Below are 21,027 nucleotides of genomic sequence, written 5' to 3'. Positions count from 1 at the left end.
ATTTACAGCATCAACAAAACTGTCAAGATATTTAGAACTAAACCCAATGAAGTAAGTTAAGAAACTTTCCTGAATGACATAAAAGAAGACTTGAGGAAATGGAGTAACAGAATTATTTATGGACTGAAAGATACAGTATTATAAAGATTTCACTCTTCCCCAGCTTAAAAATGTAATATCCTTCCAGTCAAAATACCAAGAGTATTTTTTTTTTTATTTTAATAGATTTATTCTAAAGTTCTGAAAGACTTCCCAAAAGCAGTCGGGAAGAGCTTGAGCAAAGAAAAAAAATGAGGAAGAACCTCCCTTACGCAGTACCGAAATACACTGTAAAACCTCATTGTTTAAAACAGTAGAGTAGCTTACTAGGAAGAGAAAAGTAGTTTTATGAAACAGATCCTGCAGTTCAGAAAGACTCATGGGTAAGTATATGAGTAATTGGTTAGAAAAAAATTGAGGATTTAATAAAATACACTATTGGCAGTCCATTTAGAAAAAGTTTAGATCCCTGTAGGTATACACAGAAAGATACTCTAGAGGAAGTTTTTAGGTGGAAACCATAAAATTATGAGGGACAACCATCTAGGATTTTTTTTAAGATCTTTTCAAAGCATTACAAAAGGCAGAAGCATAAAATGAAAAATTAAGTATTTAAGCTGTATGTAAATTTACAGCTGGTGTACATTGAAGATCATAAAATCGAAAGTGAAGTAAAGGGGACGAATATTTGTAGTGTATATGACAATATTAATGCCAATGGTCCATACAGAATCCTTAAACACAAAGGGAAGAATAGGAAAGTCACAAAAGGAGAAATAATGAAGGTCCAATAAGCATTCTGATATAACACTTGTTCTGACTTCTTGAAACATTTTAAAAACCCTTGCTTGCTAGGTTCGTTTCTGGATGTGCTCACTCAGTCTCTGAGGATGAAGAATCTTCTGTACACTAAAATAGAGAGACCACTTCACTGGACTGTTGGTGGCATTAGTGCAGGAACCTGTCCTGTTGTTTTCCCCCGTATACCCAATATGTGGTCCAGTTCTTGGCAAATAGTAGGTGTTCAACAAATATTTAATGAGTAAGTAAATGGAAACATTTGAGAAGATGCTCAACCTTACAGTAATACTAATAAGGGAAATTACAGCATCTGTGTGAGCCATACTTGTAAAGATAGATAACCATTGTAGGTAAAGGTGATTTAAAAATGGTACATTCCTGTATATTCCTGTGTGTGATGTATCTCAGTGCGATACCACCTCACACTCACTAGGATGACTACTATTAAAAATAGTGTTAGTTCTGACATTTATGTCTTTGATCTGATTCCTAAATCCCCAGGAGAGGACGATGATTGGCCCGGTTCTCTCACTTAATAGTTGGCAGCCAGTGGATTGGTTTGTACTGTGTTAGGTGTCCACCCTGTATCCACAAGGTGAGGACTTGGTGGGGCCAGGTTTCCTCAGAAAGAGGCGACGTAAGCACATAATGAATTGCGTCTCCCTACATCTACTTCTACCTCCATTTTCTTTCCCTCTAAGGAGATTTTCTGAGCATTAGAAACTAATACACTTAATTCTGTTTTTCAGAGCTGTAGTGCGAGTGCCCTGCAGGCAAGATTGAAAGTAGCTGCACACGAAGCTGAGGAAGAATCTGATAATATTGCAGAAGATTTCTTGGAGGGAAAAACTGAAATAGATGATTTTCTCAGTAGCTTCATGGAAAAGAGAACAGTATGTAATACTCTTTGGTTGAGGACAAGTGACAGCATAATATCAAATTACTTGTGTACATTCATGAGTTAAAAAACCTTCTTAGCACATTACTGGGCTGGAGTTTTGAGTGCCGTGAGAGGAAACTGAAGAGCCTCTGTGAGAATGACAGCAGCCTCCTCCTGTCCCTTTAGAGCTGCTTGTTGCGAGTGCACAAGTAGGTAGATCACGTAGCAGCTCTGTTTCAGAAACCACAGTGTCTGTATCATCCTGCAGTAAAGCTGGTAAATTAGCCCAAGTCTGGTCTTAATAGTTGTAATACACTCCTGAATAACCTGTTTCACAAGCTTTTTAAAAAGAGAATAATCCATAGAGATTTAAATTTTTTTTGTTTTTATTATTATTGAGAACATTCTGGGAATAGTTTCTGTTCTGATATTTTCATTATATTTAAAGAAAAATTTTAAGTCAGCTTAGCATTATCTTGTCCTTTGATCAAGTCCTAAATATTTACCTGATTTTTCTGAAACATCACATTTTTAAAATAACCTTTTATTAATAAACCTTGTAAACATTTACTATATGTGTGTGTATGCTGCAAAGGAAAATGGGGCAGATTTTTAATATCCCAATTTTCCATGAGAGAAAAATTAAAGTTCAGAGACGTCAGTGACTGTGGTTGTAGCATTACCAAGGCACTGAGTTCTGGCCCGTTGTTCTTCGTATGATATAACTGTGCCTTGAAATGTGTGTTTGTTAAGCTTCCCGGTTAGCAACAGTAAGATCTATTTTCATATTTTTAAAACAGATATTTGAACTTACAGAATCAGAGAATTGGTATAAAGGGTCAGAGTGTGTTTTACATTCTGGAAGTTTACAGGTAAAGATTATCTTCCAAACACAATTAAGTGTTTTTTCCCCCCAATTCTTAAATTCTGCACTACCTTAGACATTCACAATTTAAGTAATGTCAACAAGTTAAAAGATTGTTATGTAGAATTCTCTGAAAACGTAGGAAGTAGCAGGCAGATTATTGGAGAAGTGACTGGTACTTTAAATAATTTATCTTTTAGATTTGCCACTGTAGAAGAGCCAAGGAGGAGAAACTTCAGCAAGTGATAGCGATGCACAGCCAGTTTCATGCTCCACTCTAGGTAAATTGTATTCCAGAAGGTTTGGGTCTCAAGGCTACTGCATGACTATTTCTAATGGCGTGTCCTTACCCATGCTTGTTCAGCCAGCTTTAAACACCATACTGTCATTACTGCTTTTGTGCTACACAATATGTAGCATGCTTTGTATTATACATTAAGCATAATGTTACATACCGAAGCAGTACAGATTGTTTGCATACTTTCAGGATGATATTTGCATACATGAATTTTTTTTCAACATTTGATAGCTACTTGTGTAGAGTTGTAAGCCATCATTAGTTCCTTTCTCCCGTCTGGTGCGTGGAGCATGCCCTGTCACTTAGTTGACGTATTTCTCATTCGTCTCCTTTGTCATTTCTTCCTTTAAAAATGAACTTCCGCTCTCTTTTCCATCTCACATTAGGATTATTCAGTAACTTTCTGGCCCATCCTCTGCCTTTAGGGTTTCTTCTTCCTGCACAGCACTGACAGAATGATCTTCCTAAAATACCACTCTGTGATAACATTTCTCTGCTCCAGAACCCGCAGTGAGCCCCTAGCAGCAATAAATGCTGAACTTCTCTCTCTGGTTTTAAGCCTTCTGTAATCTGGCTTTTGTATTTAGATAACCCGTTTTAATTTTCCATTTTCCCCTTATGTTCTCTCACGTCGTGTTCTTTTTTTCTACCACCATGTCTTTGTTCATGCTCTCACCTGACCTCAAGCCACTCTTCCTTTTCCTCTCCATCTGTCTTCTTAGGATGGATTTAGTTGCAAGGACTAGCTCCCACCTTGGCAAGTTTAAGGAAAAGCTTGTGTTGCTGGATGATGCAGGGAAACGTAGAGCCAAAACGCAGGAAAGGACACCTCATTCACCTGGGAGTGAAAACACGACACGAGGCCATCCATAACCAAAGCAGCTCCTCTTTCTCAGACATGTCCTGAGGCTGCTTGTTTCTCATCTCTGTTCTTTTCTGCCTTTCACTCTCACTTGCTGTCTCGCTGGCTCTTCAGAGAGCCTTTCTGTGCTATACTTGCACGTGACTCAAGCATTGCTGCCCACAGGCCTGATCACATCATGACAGTTCAAGCAGCCATTGGAGACCGACAGGGGTCCCGCCACAAACCCCCAGGAAGGAGACTGGCCCAACATAGATGGTGTCCTCCTGACCTCAGCAGTTTGACCTGGAGATTGGTGTCGTGTGGTCTTCTGCACACCCCACTGGGCTGCAGGAGTAGACCTGAGAAGGGAGCATGGGGTTCTCTAAGAAAGGGAGCAGGCTGCAGGGAGGAAAATGCCAGGCACTTCCCATCTCCAGCTCAAACCTGTCTGCCTCTTCTCTCAGTGTAGTTGTCCTTAACATTAATGCCAACATTGAATTATTTTATTTTACAAATCATACTGTTATTCTTTGAGGGTAAGAGTTGATTTTTAGTATCAAACATGTATTTCTGAAGCTTGAGAAGTAAGTGGGCACTGAGTAACTGCTTACTGATACGAACCTGCTAGAATCCTTTCCCCACCTCTTTTCCCTCAGAGTCAAGTTATCATCTTATGGATAAATCTTAATTTATCATCTTAAGTTAAATCTTAGATTTTTTATTTTCTTTTCTTTCCAGATTTTCTTGAAAACATGAACTGCCAAGAGAGGAATGGGACACAAAACTAAGCACATTTATATTTATAATTTGCAAATTGGCATTTCATCACAGTGGCTGAATTCATAGATCTACTCTATAGATTGGATACAGAACTGAGACTGATTTTGTACAGATTAGAATGATTGCTGTGATCTTTGCTCTGAGGATTTTTTCTGCACTATTTGCACTAAAAATGTTTATTTATTGTTGAGAAATCCTATCATATTTAAGTTCAACTGCTCTTCCTCTCTTATTGTCAATTAAATACCTATGCATGTAATTTTAGCTAGTTTTGATATTTTATAAAATTACTTCATTTAAATATGTATTTTTAATTTGAAACTGCCTCATTTCTTTATTAAGAATGGTTTGTTTAGATTTTTTTTCCTCTCAACCTTTTTTGAAAAATTATCATTTCAACTGTAGACTCTTATTTTTCCTTTCTTTCTGGATGATAAAAAATTCAAATATAATTTGTTCTTAACTATTCATAATGTCAGGAAACACTGACCTTCCATTGTGCTGCCTCCAGAAAGTAACTTTTAATACATACAATAAATCAAAAGAGCGAACCAGCTGTTTTTATATATTGTTTTATTTTTAAAATTAAAGATGCATTTAAGAGGCAATAAGGTGAATAAATAATTTACCTAAGAAAAAGCTGCCTTTTACTTAAACTAGTCCAACATAAACTTGCATGCTAACTTTTTAAGTACATGATGGGTTTGTGGTTAGATGAGGATATGCTCACTAAATTCCCAATGTTAAAGTTTAAAACAATTTTTTTGTTAATAAATAGTAAATCTAAACACAAAAAAGTCAGTGAATTTTTCTGACCTTTACTGTATTAGCTTTTCATAAAAGAAATGCTTTAGTAATAATATTTTTAGGCAGTCTAGTTTTTAATTAATTTAATTAGATTTTCCTCTGTACCATGTTAAGCAGTTTGCTTTTATATCATATTACAGAATGAACGTATTTTATGGATAGCCATGAAAGCTAATTAAATAGAAAAATCTGAACTAAATATCTGAGGCTTGGTAAAGTAGTATCCAGATCACCAGACAACCTAATGCGTATTTTTGTTTAAACTTCATCCCAATATGATTGGCACTCCAAACACCAGCATAAAATACAGTTGTTTCTTTTCGTCATTCTTTCTGTGCATGTTTTTGGCAACAGAACTTTAAGAAAAACAAAATTATGTTCTTAGACTTGAAAAATACTTAATACTTACTCTATGTGGAAGGGCAAGTATTCACATGGACTATAAAGATACAATTTGGGTAAAGAAATTAACTTTTATTAATCTCCTATCTTCCTGGCCCTGGGCTAAGGGCATGCCATTTAATCTTCAAAAGGACCGGACAAGGAAGGTATAATTATCCCGGATGTATAGATGAAATAACTGAGGTAAGTGTTCAAATTTGTGTCAGAGTCTTCTGGGTATTTAGAAACTTTTCCATATTGTGCTGGCCACTGGAAGCTCTCATTTTCCAGGACAGAAAATAGCCTGCATTTGAATACGTATAAATTTTGGTTCTGTTATTACAATAAAAATTGAATGACTTTTTTGTAGTTTTATGGCTGTATTACTTTCTTTTTAAATTTCACCATATTGGAGAAGCAGGGACAAAAAAATGCCTGCCAAAGCAGAGATTCTGATTTTACTTTAACACATAATAGAAGACTAGATGGAACTCAGAATAGTAGAGAATAGCCTAGGAGTTATTATTCAGAGCAGGGGTTTGCCATGGATAGGAATTTAAAGGCTGATACCCCAAAATAGGAGAAAGTGTTCTAAATAAATGAGATGTGTGTTAAAGATACTTGTTTCAAACTTGGAAAAATCTAGACTAGGAAATTTATATTGGAATAGAGATTACTTGATGGGTAAGTCTGATCATAATTCATACATGCTTAAAGCAAAGGGCAGCTCAGATTCACTGTTAGGGAACAAAAGCAAACTAACTGCTCTTAAATAATAAAAACAGTGGGGAGGGTATAGCTCAGTGGTAGAGCATGTGCTTAGCGTGCACGAGGTCCTGGGTTCAATCCCCAGTACCTGCATTAAAATACTAACAAACCTAATTAATAAAAACCTATGCCAGGGTTTCCCTTCTGTTCCCTTCTGTAAAAAAGTTTCGTTGTTGACTGCTGAATCATGATCAAAATGCTTACTTCACATCATTAAATTTTGCTGAATATCACTAAATAAATAATTCACTTGAGCTGTAAATATTATTAGTTGGGGAGTAATCTGCCTTGAGTCAGTTTTACGTTAGTCTATTCCCTACGCTTTAAACCAGCTGCTCTAAATAAAACACTTCCTGATTGATGTTTTAAAATGAGAGTGTACTGTTAGAAATTTTAGTCTTTTTGAATTGGCCATGCTCCTTTAAGGCTCTGTAACAGCACAATAAAGTTTTAATAAGCAATAAATGTAACCTTTTTTGTAAATTTCAGTGTTAGGTCAACTTCTAATAAGTAGTGTAAATAATATACACATAAATTATGTCTTATAAAATGTTTAGGAGTGCTGAAAAATTTGATGTAAAAGACATCACATTAAAGAACTAAATTTTAAAATATCAAATATTTCTATTTGCTTTATTTATTCCTGTTGATATGGTTACTATGTCATTTTTCTTAAATCTGTTTTTTATTTTTATAGATGTACACTGCCCAATGGAAGAAATTAAAGTCTCATCCTGAGTATTAGGCAAAGAAGTTTGAGAGTTGACAATCAGCTACAAGAATGGGATGAAGTGAGTTGTCATAAAAATGTAACAGCTATTATGACTATATCCTCAGTATGATTAACAGGGTATTCCCTACTATTTACAGTATGTTATAGAAAATTAAACATTCCTTGTATTTGATTTGGAACTGCTTAGTACAGCACACTCAAATTGTATTCTGAAAGAGTTACACGTGCTTCATTTACGTTGACTTGAGTACATTTATAGTACAAGTCTCTAACATATTAAATTTTTCTATTTTTAAATATGATTGACATGATTACAATTATACTGTATTATCTCATATATATTGCTAGACTCCCTCCAGTTCCTCATACTAGAGATTTTAGCAGTGTAGTTTTCTTGCCCTCTCTCTGGTTTTTTTTTCCCAGTTTTATTGAGATATAATTGACATGTATCACTGTATAAGTTTAAGATACACAGCATAACGGTTTGACTTACATATATTGTGAAATAATTACCACAGTAAGTTCACTTACCATCCCTCATCCCATATAAATACAATGAAAAGAGAAAGCAAAGAAAAAAAATTATTTTCCTTGTGACAAGAACATTTAGTGTTTATACTCTTAACAAACTTTCATATAAATTATACAGCAGTGTTAACTATAGTCATCATGCTGTACATTATATCCCTAATGCTTATTTATCTTGTAACTGGAAGTTTGTACCTTTTGACCACCTTTCTCCATTTCCCCAACCACCTCCCACCCCACCCTCAACCCAGTTAACTACAAATCTGATCTCTTTTTTATGACTTTGGTCTTTTTTTTTTTTTACATTACACATATAAGTGAAATCATAACAGTATTTGTTTTCCTCTGACTTATTTCACTTAACACACTGCCCTCAAGGTCCATTATATTGTCACAAAAGGCAGGATTTCCTCATTTTTTATACCTGAATACTGTTCCATGGTGTGTGTGCTCTTTATTCATTCATCTCTTGGTAGACAGGTAGGTTGTTTCCATGTCTTTGCTATTTTAAATAATACTGCTGTGAACACAGGGGATGGGGGTTACAGATATCTTTTCAAAGTAATGTTTTCATTTCCTTTGTATATATTCCCAGAAGTGGAATTGCTGGATCATATGGTAGTTCTGTTTTTAATTTTTTGGGGGGTCCTCCATAATGTTTTCCATAGTGGCTGTACCAGTTTATGATTGCATCAACAGTACCTTTTCTCCACATCATTACCAGCATTTCTTATCACTTGTCCGTTTGATGTTGGCCATCCTATCAGACGTGAGGTAATGTCTCATTGTGGTTTGGTTTTGATTTGCATCTCCCTAATGACTAATGATACTGAGCATCTTTTCATGTACCTGTTGGCCCTTTCATGTATCTTCTTTGGAAAAATGCCTATTCAAGTCTTTTGTCCATTTTTTATTAGATTATTTGATTTTTTTGCTATTGAGTTGTATGAGTTCTTTATTATATTAGCCCCTTCCTTATCAGATATATAGTTTGCAAATATCTTTTTCCATTCCTTAAGTGGTTTTTTTCACTTTGTCAGTTATCTCTTCTGCTGTGCAGAGTCTTTTTAGTTTGACTAAGTTCTACTTATTTTTCATTTTGTTGCTTGTGCTTTTGATGTCACATCGAAAAAATCACTGCCAAGACACATGGCCGGGAGGCTTTTTTCTGTCTTCTTTAGGAGTTTCATAGTTTCAAGTCTTACTCATTTTGAGTTAATTTTGGGGCGTGATATAAGATACAGTCAAGTTTCATTCTTTTACGTGTGAATATCCAACTTTCCCAGCACCAGTTAAAGAAGAGACCGTCTTCTCTGCACTGAGTAGTCTTGGCTCCCTTGTCGAACAGTTGCCCATATATGCTTTGGTTTAATACTAGGCTCTTGATTTTGCTCCACTGATCTATTTTTTGGTTTTAAAGCAGTATCATTCTGTTTTGATTGCTGTAGCTTTATGGGAAAGCTTGAGATCGGGAAGTGTGATGCCTCTCTCTTTGTTCTTCCTTTTCAGCATTGATTATTTCATGTTTTTTTTGTGGTTCCATATAAACTTCAGGACTGTTTTTTACTAGTGTGAAAAATATCTTGGGAATATTGATGGGAATTGCATTGACTGTATAAGCAGCTTTTGGCAATATTAGTTCTTCTAATCCATGAATAGAGGATTCCCCTTCCATTTATTTGTATCTTTGATTTCTTTTATCAATGTCTTACAGTTTGCAGAGCAGAGATCTTTCACCCCGTTGGTTAAGTTTATGCCTAAGTGTTTTAGCTTTTGTAAGTGGGATCGTTTTCTTTCTTTCTCAGATAATGTCATTGTTAGTGTATAAAAATGTTACCAATGTTTCATGTTACATTTGTATCCTACAACATTACTGAATTTGTTGATTATTTCTAAGAGTTTTTTTGGTGAGGTCTTTAGATTTTTATATAAAATCATGACATCTGCATATAGAGGCAGTTTTACTTCTTCCTTTCCAATTCTGGTACTTTTTATTTCCTTTTCTTGTGTAATTGCTCTGGTAATGACTTTCAGCATTATGTTGAGTAGAAGTGGTCAGAGTGGGCATCCTTGTCTTGTCCCTGACCTTAGTGGAAACAGTTGCCCATATATGCTTGGGTTTAATACTTTCAGCACTGAATATGATATTAGCTGTGGGCTTATCACATATGGCCTTTATTATGTTGCGGTACATTCCCTGTATACCTAAATTTGTTGAGAGTTTCTATTGTGAATGAATGTTGTATTTTGTCAAATACTTTTTCTGCATCTATTTGGGTGGTCTTTTTTTTTTTTTCATTTAATTAATGCACCTTATCACATTGATTTGCATATGTTGAACCATCCTTAAATTGTCAGGTATAAATCCCACTTGATCATGGTGAATGATCCTTTTCATGTGCTGCTGAATTCAGTTTGTTAGTATTTTAATGCAAATTTTTCATCTGTTTCCATCAGGGATATTGGTCTGTAGTTTTCTTTTTTGGTGGAGTCCTTTTCTGGCTTTAATATCACAGTGATGCTGATATCATAAAATGAGTTTGGGGGTGCTCCCTCCTCTTAGATTTTTTGGAAGAATTTGAGGAGTGCCACTAATTTTTCTTTAAATGTTTTGTAAAATTCACCACTGAAGCCCTGTGGTCCTGGGATTTTCTTCAGTGGGAGATTTTAATTAATGATTCAATCTCTTTACTAGTAATTGGTGTATTCAGACTTTGTCTTGTCCTCATTCAGTTTTGGTAATATATTTCTAAGAATCTTGCATTTCTTCTAGGTTGTCCAGTTTGTTGGTGTATAGTTATTCATAGTAGCCTCCTAGGATTCTTTATTTCCATACTATCAGCTGTAATGTCTCCTTTTCTTTTACAATTTTGTTGATCTAGTTTTTTCCCTTGGTTCTAGCTAAAGTTTTATCAATTTGGTTATCTTTTCAGGGAACCAACCCTTAGTTTGATTAGTCTTTTCTGTTCTTTTCTTATTCTCTATTTCATTTATTTCTGCTCTAATTTTTATTATTTCTTTCCTTCTGCTAACTCTGGGCTTAGTTCTTTTTCCAGTTCCTTAAAGCACAGAGTTAGGTTGCTTATTTGGCATCACTCTTGCTGCTTAATGTAGGCATTTATTGCTATGCTCTTCCCTCTTAGAACTGCTTTTGATGTATCCCGCAAGTTTTATTATGTCGTGTTTCCATTTTTCATTTGTCTCAAGATACTCTTTATATCCCCTTTAATGTCTTCTGTGATCCACCGGTTGTTCAGGGGAGTTTTAATTTCCATGTGTTCATGAACTTCAGTTTTCCTCTTGTTACTGATTTCTAGTTTCACACCATTGTGGTCAGAGAAGATACCTGGTATGAGTTCAGTATTCTTGAATTTGCTGGCTTGTTCTGTGGCCTAACATACGGTCTATCCTAGAAAATGTTCATGTGCACTTGAGAAGAATGTGTATTCTGCTCTTTTTGCACAGAATGTTCTGTATGTATCTGTTAGGTACTTTTAGTATATAGTATGGTTCAAATTTGCTATTTTGTTACTGATTCTCTCTCTGGATGATCTACCCATTTTCTGGAGTAGGGTATTAAAAAGTCTTCAACTATTATTTCTCCTTTCAGCTGTTAGTTTTTGCTTTATGTATTCAGGTGCTCTAATGTTGGATGCATAAATTGTTATATCTTCTTGATGTATTGACCCCTTTATCACTGTATAATGACCATTCTGTGTATTTTAAGCCATTCTGTGTCTTTTAATTGGAGAATTTATAACTCATTTAAAATAATTATTGATAAGTAAGGACTGACTATTGCCATTTTGTTGATTCTAACATCCTATTTTAAATGACAGCTTAACGTTAATAGACTTCCTAAGCTTTACACTTTTATTTCCCTCCTCATTTTAGGTTATTAATGTTACAATTTACATATTTTTATATTGTGTAACTAATAACAGATTATTGTAGTTATGGGTATTTTTAGTATATTTGTTTTTTAACTTTTAAACTAGAGTTGAGTGAATTATAAACCACCATTACCCTATTACAGAATCCAGCTTTGACTATGTATTTACCATTACCAGTGAGTTTACACTGCCTTCTTACGTTTTTCTGATGTTAATTAGCATCCTTTAACTTCCACACAAAGAACTCCCTTTAGCATTTCTTGTAAGGCGGTCTAGTGGTAATGAACTCCCTTAGCTTTTGTTTGTTCAGCAGGTTTTTCCTGCCTTCATTTCTAAAGCATTCTTGGTTGACTGTTTTGTTTTTTTCTTTCAATGTTTTGAATATGTCATCTCATTCTCTTCTGGCCTAAAAAGTTTCTGTTGAGAGATCCACCAGTAGTCTTCTAGAGGTTCCCTTGTATGTAACTTCTCTCTTGCTTTTAAAATTCTGTCTTTGACTTTTGACAGTTTAATTACAGTGTGTCTCAATGTAGCCCTGTTTGGGTTCAAGCTGTTAGGGGTCCTTTGGGCCTCTTGGATCTGGATGTCTGCTTCTCTCCCCACGTTTGAGAAGTTTTCATCCATTGTTGTGTTAAATATGCTTTCTGTTTCTTTCTCTTTTTCCTCTCCTTGAATTCGCATAATGTGAATATTGTTTCATTTGTTTCCCATGAGTACATAGGCTCTGTAACCTTTTTTAAAATTTTTTTTTTTTTTTTTTTTTTTGCTCCTCTGATTAGATAATTTCAGTTGTTCTATCTCCCAGGTCTCTGGGTCTGTGGTCAAGTTTGCTTTTGAAGCTGTATTGAATTATTTTGTTCAAAGTTCAATTATTGTACTTTTTGGCTCTAGGAATTTTTTTTTACGGGGGAGGTTCTAATTTGTCAGACTGATTTTTGTTTGTGCATTGTTTTCATAATTTTGTTTAGTTGTCCGTGTGTTTTTCTAGTTCACTGAACTCCTTCAAGAGGATTATTCTGACTTCTCTGACAGGTCATAGGATCAGTTAGTAAAGCTTCATTAGTTTCCTTTGGTGGTGTCACGTTTACCTGACTTTTGATTCCTTGGTGTTTGTGCATGTGAGTAAGTGGTCTCCTCTTCCAGACTTTGCAGATTTGCTTTGACAGAGACAGCACTTCACCAATCAGCTCAGTTTGGGTTTCTGGACACATCTGCTGGTAACGTCCTTAGCAGGTGGGGCCTGCTATTAGGGCCTACTTCTGGGCGAGGCATCTGTTGGAGCACTAGGAGGAGGGGAGGGGCAGGACTGCTGGTTGGCTCCCTACCCAGGTGAGGCCGCGGTGCAGGCCTCATGGCTACCTGGGCTCCCGGGTCCCTGTCTCTAGATAGCTGGGACTGGATGCTGCACTCCGCAGTCGGTGGGGGCTGTGAAGTTAGCTCCCCTCCCTCCTGGGGCAGCAGGCTGGGGCACAAGGCCTACACAGCTCGTTGTTAGGGGCCCTGAATCAAGCAAGAATGTGCACTGAGTAACTTGGTCAGGTGCGCCCACCAGTTTGCTCTGCAGACAGGGAGAGCCACGGGCGGTGCTCTCTGTCAGCTGCCACTGCAGACAGCGTTGGACGAGTTAGGCAGCTTCCCACGCGTTCTGGTCAAGTTCCTGGGTCAGGCGGGCCGATGGCTGTTTTCAGCAATCATTAGGGCTCAGGCGCAGCAAGAGAAGCAGCTCAAAGGTCATTCATGCTCTTTGTGGTCTTAACTCAAGCCAGCCTGTGCCCCAGGTTCCCTGGCCAACTAGGCTTTGCCCTGAGGGCTGTCAGCTCTGCTCACCTGCCTCTCAGCGCAGGAGCTGTTGGGTTACGTAGCTTCCAGGTGTCTTCGCCAGCCCTTCCTGTCCAGTGGGGCTGGGGGCCACTATCCGCGGAGGGTGGGGTATGTCTCTGGATCCTGCCTGGGAAGGACGGAGAAGGCCCACTTCAGGCGATTTCCAAATTTTCCTGAACAGGTTTTCTCGTCAGGAGGGGACAGGAGCCACGGTCTGCAGCAGGCGGGGCCGTGGCCCAGCTCTTGTGCCTGGGCATGAGCCCCCTGGACTCCAGGGCCAGCACACCTCCCGCTCCGGGAGCCCGAGGTGGGCAGGCCTGCGCCCTGCCGAGCTCCCCAGCTGGACCGCACCCCTGCCCTGACTCTGCAGGTGAGCAGGGCTGCTGGCTGGGACTGCTGCCTTGGCTCTGCAGGTGAGGTGTGATTAAACCATATTAACCAGTTACATAATTTCTAAAGTGACAAAACCTATTCTGCTGGTTAAAGAGACATGACAGCCAAATTCTCTAGTTCTTAACTGAGATTTTCCCTTATTGAAATAGTTCCCTATAACTTCACACTGTTGTACTGCAGGAATCAGACTGGTGGTTGACCCACTGTCTGTTAATTCAGTCTCTGGAATAGTAATAAAAGGTTAGGTTGTTATTTTAAAAGCTAATATGATCTGAATTCATAGTTAAGAACCAGAGAGTAAATGTTGTTTCTACTTTATTAAGCATTAGACTGGTGTTAGAGAAAAGTAAGTTATGTTTTAGCATTTTTTAAATAAGGAGAATTATGAAATTCCAGAAAAAGGCAACAAAATTACTATGACAATTCAAAATATATTATCTAAGGAAAAGCTGAAGGGATCGTTAAACCTGAAAGATAAGCTTAAGCAGTTACAAAGCTCACCAATTACAGAAATCTACCTGTTAACCAGAATGTGCTCTGTCATTAGGAATACTGATAACAGATTCAGGAAAGAAGGTAACATCAAATATTTTAGGAAACAATATGCATCTAGAAGTGAAGTAAGAGGTAAGACTAAAGATGATGATAAGTGTGAAGGAACGAGGTCAGGGCACTTCCTGAGCAGACACATGCTGTGCAAGGAAGATCTGAATTGGTAACCTCCAGTGACGGTAGAGGTCACTGCTCTGTAGTGAATAAAACTTCCACAGTCTAGAATGCTTTTCAAAATGGGCAATAATTTTCCTTATATTTACTTGATAAAAGAAATGGCTACTTCCTGTTCTTCAACACCTAGAGAAACTTAAGAGTTGGACTTTTTTCCCTTTTCATTGCTACATTTTATAATTCTCGATGACCTGTACCATTTCTTGGGTTATGTTTTATCTTAAATTGCACTGTTCCCTTATTTTTGGAAAGTGTCTTGTGTGTGTCCTTTGTTTTGGAACTCCCCGGGGAAGTTCTCTTCAGGCAGTGAGGAAGACGGCCTCGTCGGAATCTCGGTCCTTGCTGCTGTCCTCGCTCGGGGCATGCTCCCCGCCACTCGGAGAGCGGCAGCTCAAATCCTCCACCCCAGACTCTTGGTCACTGTTGGCTGACAGATCAGGGTCTGAGCTTTTCAAGTTGTCTTGGGTTAGAATCAGAGCAGAATCTTCATCGCCTTGTGAAGGGCTCCTGGACGGAAATGATTTCACGTTTCCACTGTAGTCCTGGGGCGTGTTGGCTGTGCTGTTGTCTGAGGTAGAAAACCCTGAGTGTTTGCTGGGTTCACTTTGCTTATTACTCTTCACTTCAGTGCGATTTAACTGGACTTTCTGAATTTTTTCCAGCCTCTAAAAAAGAAATAATAATTTCAGGGAAAAAATGTAATACATATACATGCCTTTAGTATTCGTTACCTTCCAGGTGAGTATAACATGGGATTCAGATGGAGTTGGGTTGAAAGCTAGACTTTATGACCTCAGACAAAATAATTAGTTTCTTTGAGGCTTGCTTTCTTCATCTCTGATGTAAGGATGGCACTACCTTGGCAGAGGTTTCCTACAAAATGCAAAACCCACAGCATGAGTAAAGCACCTGGCGGTGAGTGGTCATCCTTCTTTCTGTCCCTGTATGATTTTACAGTGATTTTCATCCTATGAACTCAAAGTACGTTTTTTAAAAATCAAGAATGAGGTGTTACCTAGTTTTTTAAATTAAGATATAAGTAATTCACCCTCTTAAAGTATACAGTTCAGTGGTTTTTAGTATATTCACAAGGTTATGCAACCATTCACGAATCTAGTTCCAAGATCCCATATCCCTCAGTGGTCACTCTCTGTTCTCTACTCCCCACTGTTCCTGACAACCACCAATCTACTATCTCTGGGGATCTGCCTCTCTTGCACATGTCCTATAATGGAGTCATAGGATATATGACTTTTTGTGTCTGGCTTCAGTCACTTATGTTCTCAAGGTCCATCCACACCGTAGCATTATCAGTACTTCATTCTTTTTTATGGCTGAATGATATTCCATTATATCAATATCCCATATTTTGTTTACCCATTGGGTTGTTCAGAATACATTCTATCAGATTTCATCCTTTAGTGTCAGCAAGGGAGGTGTTATGAGATCAACTATTACATATGTATTCATTCAAAAAACATTCAAATACGTTATCATGTACAAAAACACTATGCTGGGCAATATGAGGAAAAGAGAGAAATAGAGATCCAGCCATAAGGAACTCTGAATACAGAGGCAGAGTTGATGTAATGTAGGAATTTGGAAGTGGGAAAAATTATTTAAGAGGGTGGAGTGGAGCATTTTGACAGGACTGTGAAGGAATTAAACTTGGATGTGCTGGTGATGGTTAGAGTGTTTCTAGCAGGAGGGACAGAAAAGAAACACACAAAGGCAGGAAGATGTCCATTGTGTCCAAGAAGCAGAGTTAAATTTGAGCAAGGGGATAGTGGAGGCAAGTTGAAAAGGTAGAATTGACTGGCTCGTGGGAAAGATCTCAAATGCCAGACTTACCAGACTTAAAATTTTATTCCTCATTCCACAATATTTGTATTCCTTATTTCTAGGAATACTGTGGGGGAACCAGAGGAGTCATCCTCACCAAGTGCCTTGAAGTGACCATCTCTGTTGTTGGGGCCCTGAACTAGAGCACCGTTTCCCTCTGGCCATCATTTTCAGGGGTGACCTGCAGGTAACTATCCACTTGGATAATGGAAATGACTTTGTTGGAACCCAACTTGTAATATTTTGCCAGCTTTCATTCAGACACATACCAATCTGAAAGTAGGAAACTGGAAGTTCTCTTCTAGGAACATGACTGCTGTATGAGCCATAACGAAGAACTTACTGACAACATGCCAGCCTCCTTCCTAATACTTTTTTTCTGTACAACATATTATCTCAGCAGGAGGAGGGTGGGGAAGGCTTTTCGTCTTATTTAAACTATTTAGCCTCGATTCAGAATTTAGGTCTACACAGCAGGAACTAATTGCCAATTCTTGAGCAAGTGAATGACAGTATTATGGGGTTCACTCGAAGCAGAATAAAGCAAAGAATCCAGGTGGGTTTGGTGGTCAGCTAAATGAGCAGTGTCACTGTAAACACAGTCATCATACACTTACCAGGTTTTCCCTAATTATATAACTTTCCTGGCCACTCGTGCTGGGAAGTTAGAAAATCCAAAAAAGAAGATTACTGATAGTCAGTCTCAGCTATTATCATTTATAGAGTAATATATATCATTATATAACTACTCTTAAAAGTGAAGAAATAGATTTTTTTACTACAAGTACATATATCTGATTTTGTTCTTTCACTTTAAATCCCATCTTTTTCACGTATGCGCCAGAAAGAATTCATTTCAGTACCCTCAAATAATAGTGTTAAAAAAAAAAAGTGCTTTTGCTAGGAATAGCCCACTAATTCAGCAAGCCATGGAAGTGAGCCAAGCCAGATGTCTGAAATGTATTAAGTGCCTATTCAGTGATCTGGGCGCTCACCTGGTGGGGCTGCGTTTCACGTTGTCCACTGGCTAAAAGTAGGAAACGGTTGTGTTGCTACATTTCACACACCTTGAGTCATGAGAGTCTTTCACAGCAGTGATCATCAAGAAATAAGATTAACAAGAGCAAGTGTGTCTTACTTCTCCTAGGGCCGCGAGCTCCTCCTCCAGCTGCTGGCTCTCCTCCTTCACGGCCATGAGGTAATCTGTGACTGACTGTCGGGGCTGCAGGCCCTTTTCAAAGCGGTTGTACATTCCACTCCAAAACCTGGGAAGGACGGCAGAGCGACACAATACACCATCTCACACTGTGTACTTTCACGTTCTCCAGTCTCCCCAGGTGTCTGTCAAACCACAGTCCTAATAATAACCAAGTACAAAGTACAGGCTCAAAAGAAAAAACTCACTTAAAGTAATAATTCCATGTTGATGTTTTAATTTTCTTGAATCAGTAAACTTCTTTCAGGGAGAGTAAATTCATGAAGAGTCTACTTGTTTAGATAGTACTGAATTAGAAGGCACATAATACATTTTTCTAAAGTAGATTGAAGTAGCACATTACCCTTTTTTTTTTTTTTGGCTTAAGAAATGACTCTTCGTTGTGAAGTAAACTTGGAAAATTCGTGTTTGTATGAACATTCAGGATCTTTCAGCTGCAAAAGAAGTCTTTTGAATTTGAGGTTTTTAGCTTGTTTTATCACAACCACCAAAAATTTACATTTGCAATAAATCCTCCTCCCTTTTTTATCCTATGCAATAAGGCATTCCGGGATGCAGACACGAATACAGGTTCACCTTGTTCTGCTGCGCTTTGCTTCACTGCACTTCACAGATACTGCGGATTTTACAAACTGAAGGTTTGTGGCAACCCCGCATCAAGCGAGTCTGTCGGCACAATTTTTCTTTTTTTAGTGGAGGTGCTGGGGATTGAACCTAGGATCTCAGCACAGTTTGTTGTTCTAATAGTCTTTGCTCACTCTTGTGTCTCTGTGTCACCTGGTAATTCTCACGAAATTTAAGCTTGTCCATTAATAGTTAACGGTGATCTGTGATCTTTGATGTTACTACTGCTATTCACTGAAGGCTAAGATGATAACATTCTTTAGCAACAAAGTGTTTTTAAATTAAGGTATGTACATTGTTTTTTAGACATAATGCTATTGCACACTTAACAGACTCCAGTGTAGTGTAAACATAACGTACATATACATGTATTACCACAGGGATGTCTGCAGATCCACTCTTTACTCAGAAAGGTACTTGGAGGGCAGGGACTTGGTGTCACTGTTTTATCCACAATGCCTGATCCTCAATAATGCATCTGTTGACTGTCCAGTAACAACGCAGCTGCAACAGAGCTGACTGCAGTGTACCTCAACAGCTCGCAACGCTGCTGTTTTTACACAAACCATGGAGGAATTTTTTAGTGTGATAGAATTAATATTATTCTGTAAAATTAAGTAGTAACTAAGAATAAAAGCTGCTCAACGAGGGCTGTGTTGAAGGAATGTGGTTTCTCAGCTGTTTCTGTATTTGGTCTTTTTGCTGACCTGAGTCATCCCTACGTATCATACAGGACGAGGGCAGAAGCCAAAGGATGAAACACAGCCTGTGTACCTAGACAGTCCGCAGGGTGCCGCCCTGCTCTCCCATCCCAATATACACGGTCTTAACCTAATTTATTTCCACAGGGAAATACTTCCATTAGACCTTGATTAAGCAGCAAAAGAAAATAAGCTATGTCGTGGTCACTACTTACACTTGTGATTCCACATTTAACCTCTAAGGTTTTTTCAGTCATTCCTTCCCTCTTTCCTTCCTCACCCCCTCCCTCACTTTTAAATAAACTGGAACTTACATTTTTAAGATATCATTACTATTAAAACATCGACTTCTAAAAAAATTTCCTTATTTAGGAGGAAAGGAGAGGGAGAGGAGACACTGGCAAAAATAGCAGTTCAGCCCCCTTCGGTGTGTTTCTGTCCAAAAAAGCCTTGAAGCTCAGTGTATCATATGCTTCAGGCTCCAAGTAGTAAACAGTGTGAGAAACTAAGTTCACAGCCGTACTGAGCGAGGGCCCAGAGGACTACATACTTGTGCGTGAAGCTGCACGGCGCCGTGGGGAGGCGAAGGGCTCCGCGGGTCTGGCTGTGGTCAGCTCTGAACAGAGGGTTCAGGTATTCAGCCCGATTCTTCCACAGATGAGCCCAGGAAGAGTGTGTTCTTTCCTGGATTCTGTTATAAAGAAAAGAAGGCTGCAGATGACTATCTTGGTTCTTATAAATAGTAGGCTTGTAATGTTAAAGCTGGTGGAAAGGGCAGTAACTGCTATGTGAACATCAGGGGTCCCTGTTGTCCAGCAGGGAGACTTCCACTCTGTGTCTCCAAGCTACAGCAGCGGACACTACCCATCTCAGCCCCTGCTCTCGGCCCTGGCCTCAGCAAGATGGTTAAGCCTCTGATTATCAAAACCACGTAAAATTTTTTGGAATTTCCCCCAAATAGTCACTGAACTCTTATTACTTGCTAAGTACTATTTAAATGCTTCATATACTTTCTCTCATTTACTCCTCACTGAATTCCTATGACATTTGTCCCTTTTATAGATAAGGAAACATCTGGGCGAGGTTACGCAGTTTCCCAAAGTCACAGCACTAGGGAGAGGAATGGCCAGGATTCAGAACCAAGCATGAAACGGGCTGATCTATCACAACAAATCCCAAAGCTCTGTAGGAAAACAGGTGAGCTTAAAGGGTGTGCTCTGCTATTTTTATATCATTACTGTTTATCAAGAATCACACTTGAAGTTCCTTGGAGAAAGCATAGACTAATATCTACCAGAAAAGCATTTTCTTTCCATTCAGATAGTATAAAACTAATGGACTCTATGCTATTTGAACTCATCATTTCCACAATTAAATCTGATAGTTATTATATAAACCACAATTGAAATCATTTAATTTTATGAAAATTTTAAAATTGTTCATTTGTGGTTCAAAAGTCACTGTACTGTTAAGTTTTTGACTTTTTTATAAAAAGTCCACATTTCATCTACATTTTCCCTCTCGATAAAAGCACTACAGTTTTCATCCGAATAAGAGTGACCTGAGTTTCTAACTTAGTTTCCCAGTTACACAGCAGTCCCCCCTTATCCACGGGGTATGTGTTCTGAGACCCCCAGTGGATGCCTGAAACCAGACAGTACTGAGTCCAGTGTGTACTGTTTTTCCTGTATATCCATACCTCTGATGAAGTTTCACCTATAATTAGGCACAATTAAGAGAATATCCTAATTGCCAGCATCACTACTCTTGCACCCTGGGGCCATTACTGAGTGAAGTCGGGGTGACGTGAACACAGCACTGTGATACCTCACAGTCAGGTAACAGAGATGGCTTCCAAGTGGTTAACAGGCAGGACGTTCTGGACAGGGGGTTCACATCCCAGGCAGGATGGCAAGGGACACTCCAGACTCCATCATGCTACTCAGAATGGCCTGCAATTTAAAACTTACTGTTTACTTCTGTAATTTTCCATTTAATATTTTCGGGCCACAGCTGACCTCAGATAACTGACATCAGGGAAAGCAAAACCGTGGATAAGGGGGGAACTACTGTGTTTTCAGTTCTTA

At 38.3% G+C, this 21,027-nt stretch overlaps 2 protein-coding genes and 1 long non-coding RNA gene across 6 annotated transcripts in view; 2 read left to right on the top strand and 1 right to left on the bottom strand.

Moving 5' to 3' along the window:
* The window catches only part of VPS37A (VPS37A subunit of ESCRT-I), a 32,071-nt gene extending 27,013 nt beyond the window's left edge, over positions 1 to 5,058 (top strand). The window contains exons 10-12 of the mRNA XM_074353509.1: positions 1,590 to 1,733; positions 2,786 to 2,866; positions 4,466 to 5,058. Of these exons, the coding sequence (XP_074209610.1) occupies positions 1,590 to 1,733; positions 2,786 to 2,866 (225 nt within the window). The 3' untranslated portion in view covers positions 4,466 to 5,058. The remainder of the gene's footprint in view (positions 1 to 1,589; positions 1,734 to 2,785; positions 2,867 to 4,465) is intronic.
* Positions 5,059 to 14,129: 9,071 nt separating this feature from the next.
* The window catches only part of MTMR7 (myotubularin related protein 7), a 131,738-nt gene continuing 124,840 nt past the window's right edge, over positions 14,130 to 21,027 (bottom strand). For all 4 annotated transcript variants that reach the window (XM_074353502.1, XM_074353500.1, XM_074353501.1 and 1 more), the window contains 3 exons: positions 19,491 to 19,631; positions 17,538 to 17,664; positions 14,130 to 15,222 (listed from right to left, as the gene is read on the bottom strand). In XM_074353502.1, coding sequence (XP_074209603.1) covers positions 14,857 to 15,222; positions 17,538 to 17,664; positions 19,491 to 19,631 — 634 coding nt within the window. In that variant the 3' untranslated portion in view covers positions 14,130 to 14,856. The remainder of the gene's footprint in view (positions 15,223 to 17,537; positions 17,665 to 19,490; positions 19,632 to 21,027) is intronic.
* Positions 15,216 to 18,904, top strand: LOC141575107 (uncharacterized). Its single transcript, XR_012502453.1, has 2 exons — positions 15,216 to 16,586; positions 17,547 to 18,904. It is a non-coding gene; the product is annotated as an uncharacterized LOC141575107 (long non-coding RNA).

Source organism: Camelus bactrianus, chromosome 26 (genome assembly GCF_048773025.1).
Source record: "Camelus bactrianus isolate YW-2024 breed Bactrian camel chromosome 26, ASM4877302v1, whole genome shotgun sequence".
Lineage (NCBI taxonomy): Eukaryota > Metazoa > Chordata > Mammalia > Artiodactyla > Camelidae > Camelus > Camelus bactrianus.
This window is presented reverse-complemented; position numbering and strand designations above follow the sequence as displayed.